The sequence below is a fragment of the Mastomys coucha genome, unplaced genomic scaffold (assembly GCF_008632895.1).
Source record: "Mastomys coucha isolate ucsf_1 unplaced genomic scaffold, UCSF_Mcou_1 pScaffold13, whole genome shotgun sequence".
Taxonomy (NCBI): Eukaryota; Metazoa; Chordata; class Mammalia; order Rodentia; family Muridae; genus Mastomys; species Mastomys coucha.
In genome coordinates, this window is record NW_022196895.1 from 85,565,928 (window position 1) to 85,569,313 (window position 3,386).

The 3,386-nt window shown below is 37.5% G+C and overlaps 1 protein-coding gene across 1 annotated transcript; it reads left to right on the forward strand.

Annotated features, from left to right (window-relative positions):
- Nucleotides 1-2,621: 2,621 nt before the first annotated feature.
- LOC116087453 (zinc finger protein 431-like) lies at nt 2,622-3,099 on the forward strand. Its single transcript, XM_031366236.1, has one exon. It carries the CDS (start codon nt 2,725-2,727, stop codon nt 3,097-3,099), a length of 375 nt encoding a protein of 124 aa, XP_031222096.1. The 5' UTR covers nt 2,622-2,724.
- Nucleotides 3,100-3,386: the final 287 nt, after the last annotated feature.

A 3,386-nucleotide genomic window follows, 5' to 3' on the forward strand; every position in this document is an offset into this window, starting at 1 on the left:
ATATTCTTTCAAGTGTATTTGTAAGTAGAAATTCAGTCCTTTTATTGGGTACATAATATTCCAAAAAGTTAAAGGAATATCTGTGCAAATATTTTCAGGTTTTTATACTACAAACAATTTGTACTAAATAACATATATTCTATGCTTATATAACTTATTATATATTTCTATGGACACTTTATTGTTTACAAGTTATTATTATGTACAATAATATGCACCATATATATTATACATTTAGTTATATGTTAATACATTATACCATAAAGTTTTTGTTTTTAAACAAAAATTGTAAAACAAAATACAATGTAAAACATTGTAGTGAAGGACTAGTTATATTTACTTTAGTATGTAAGATAAACCATCTATGAGTTGTTTAGTATATTCCCATAGTTTTGCTGGTTGTTACTAATATTTTAAAGCATTTTATCAAGTGTTATAAAACTAGCAATTCTGTTTTTGCCATGTGAGTGAAAAATTCCTTTTCTTGATTATTTTCCCAAGTAAAATTTTGAAATATCTTGTCAAATACTTTAGCTTGGTGTGCACATATTTGTATGTGTGTTTGTGTGTGTATTTATGTGTATATGTGTGTGTGTATGTATTTTTGGTTTTGGTGGCTAAACTCTTCCTAGTTAAATCATTAAATCATTTGAGTTTATTGCTTCTGCTCTATGTGAAAGATACCATTAAAATTACAGAAGGATAACTGCCTGTGCCCGAATCTTTTACATACCTGTTGCTTTTCCTACTGAGGTACTGATGCTTGTCAGTAATTCTATCTATATAATGCATTAGTTCTTGGTTTAATACTAGGGCCTATTAGTCCTCTTCCATGAGAATATGTTTATTTTATTTCATTAATGTCTAGTTTCATGAGGAATGGTTCCTTAGTATTCCTTTAACTTTCCCTACACAGTGCCTTATTTTCATAATTTCATTGTAATATATATTGCAATACTGTCTAGTTCTTCCATTTATATAAAAATAATAAAACTGTTCTTACACTTATTGTTTTACTTATAAGCAAATTACATTCTGTAAAGTACACATGATATTCAACCTTCACATCTTTCCACAATCAAGTCATGAATTCTAAGTGAGCATCAGGGAGTCTGCTTGAAGTATCCAAGGGCTACTTTTTTCTTCTGTGTTTTTCTGTGCTTCTGGCAGTAGTTCAGGTGACCTCCTTGACTTTCTCAGTTTCCACCCTTTCTTAAGTCACATAAGCTGAAAGGCAGAGCCCTCACAGCCTGTTGGAGGTTGGCATCTTGACAGTAAGGCTGCAGTTGTGGCCTCTACTTGTGTTTCCTGGATCCTGTCCCAGTGCAGCATTTTGCCTTCCTGTTACATACAGAATCTACTTCTTCCTGACACACTAACCAATCCCACTTCTACCTCTCCTTGTGATTACAGAACATGACAGGTCAGCACTCTGCTTCTACTCCTGTACTTAAGCTCATCTTCTTAAAAGGATGTTTTTTAGATGTGATAATTGAAATAACGACTGTGAATTCACTTAGAATATGTCTTACTTTTTCCTCACAGCTTTATTTCACATTATAGAGCACACATGCAGAATAGATACCTTCAAGGCAGGGTCTGTGGGGTTTTAGCCTTTACATCCTGAAGCACACAAGGTATGTTGTTATTTAGTTAACAACCTGGGTTATAAACCAACATTTTCCTGTGAAAATGACAAGTCAGAATTTTACTAAAAATTGCATTGAGCTTATTTACATAAATTTTGTTAATTTATATCAAATAGCTTAAGTTCTGATATTCCTGGTTTCCGCCTATTTATTCTTATTCTTTAGTCTAGTTTTTGCTTTAAAATATACTTTCGTAAATTTATTTATGATTATAGTACATATTGTCACCATTATTGAGTAGTTTTCTCTTTTCCACTTATAGATATGTAAGTTGAGCTAGTGGAATATCTTTGATGGTACAGGGGCTTGTCTAGAAGTCTGGCAACCTGAGTTGGAATACTGGGATACACGTGATAGATAGAACTTTTCTTTAAGGCTTTTATAGATAAAACATTAGAAACATTATTTCTTTTCTATAGTCAGCTTGTTTTCTTGTTTCTCATTATTATTATTCCTCTGTGTAATTTTTTACTCTTGTTGTTAATCATTTCTTATCTTTAACCCTCTTCTATTATATCTGCCATTTTTTTCTGTATGGTTTAAGACATCTTATTATTGTAAGGCTTTTTTACTTCTAAAGATATTCTGGATTTTCCTCTCCGACGGGACCGCGGGGCGGGCCAATGGCGGTGGTGGACACGGTGAGCCAATGGGCGGGAGGCTCTCATGCAGCTGGCGTCCGCCACAGCCACCTCTGGGTCCTGGAGCCAGAGACTGCCCGCGACTGAGCGCAGCGGAGTCCGCGGCCAGACGCCCCCGCAGTGGCCACTGCTCGCATGCCGTGGCCCTGCGTGAGCTTCTGCACGCCGAGGGCGGGCTTGCACCCCAGCCGGCCCTGCACTCGTCTCAGCTTACAGCCCACGCACTAAGTCTGCCTTCCTGCCCGGGCCTCGCAGGCCGGGAAACGTGGCCGAGGGCTGCAAGGGCAGCGCCCACGCACCGCTGCCGTTTTGCTGCGAAGCCACATCGTCCTCGGAGCCGGGATGCAGTGACTTTTGATGATGTGCATGTGAGCTTCACTAGGGAAGAGTGGAATCTGCTCGATCCTTCCCAGAAAAGTCTCTACAAAGATGTGATGTTGGAGACTTACTGGAACCTCACTGTTATAGGATACAATTGGGAAGATCATCACATTGAAGAACAATGTCAAAGATTGAAACATCATGTAAGGCATGTAAAAAGTCAAAGTGGAGAAAAGCCATATAAAAATAAGCAATGTGGTAAAGCCTTTGCAATACCCAGTCATCTCCAAAGACATAAAAGCATACATACTGGAGAGAAGCCTTATGAATGTAATCAATGTGGTAAAGCCTATTCATGTCGGAGTAGTCTCCAATATCATAAACGAACACACACTGGAGAGAAGCCTTATGAATGTAATCAATGTGATAAAGCCTTTTCACCTCAGAGTCGTCTCCAGTGTCATAAACGAACACATACTGGAGAGTAGCCTTATGAATGTAATCAATGTGGTAAAGCCTTTTCACATCAGAGTCATCTCCAAAGACATAAAAGAACACATACTGGAAAGAAGCCTTATGAATGTAATCAATGTGGTAAAGCCTTTTCACAGCAGAGTAGTCTCCAATATCATAAAAGAACACATACTGGAGAGAAGCCTTATGAATGTAATCAATGTGGTAAAGCCTTTTCACGTCAGAATAGTCTCCAATGTCATAAAAGAACACATACTGGAGAGAAGCCGTATGAATGTAATCAATGTGGTAAAGCCTTTTC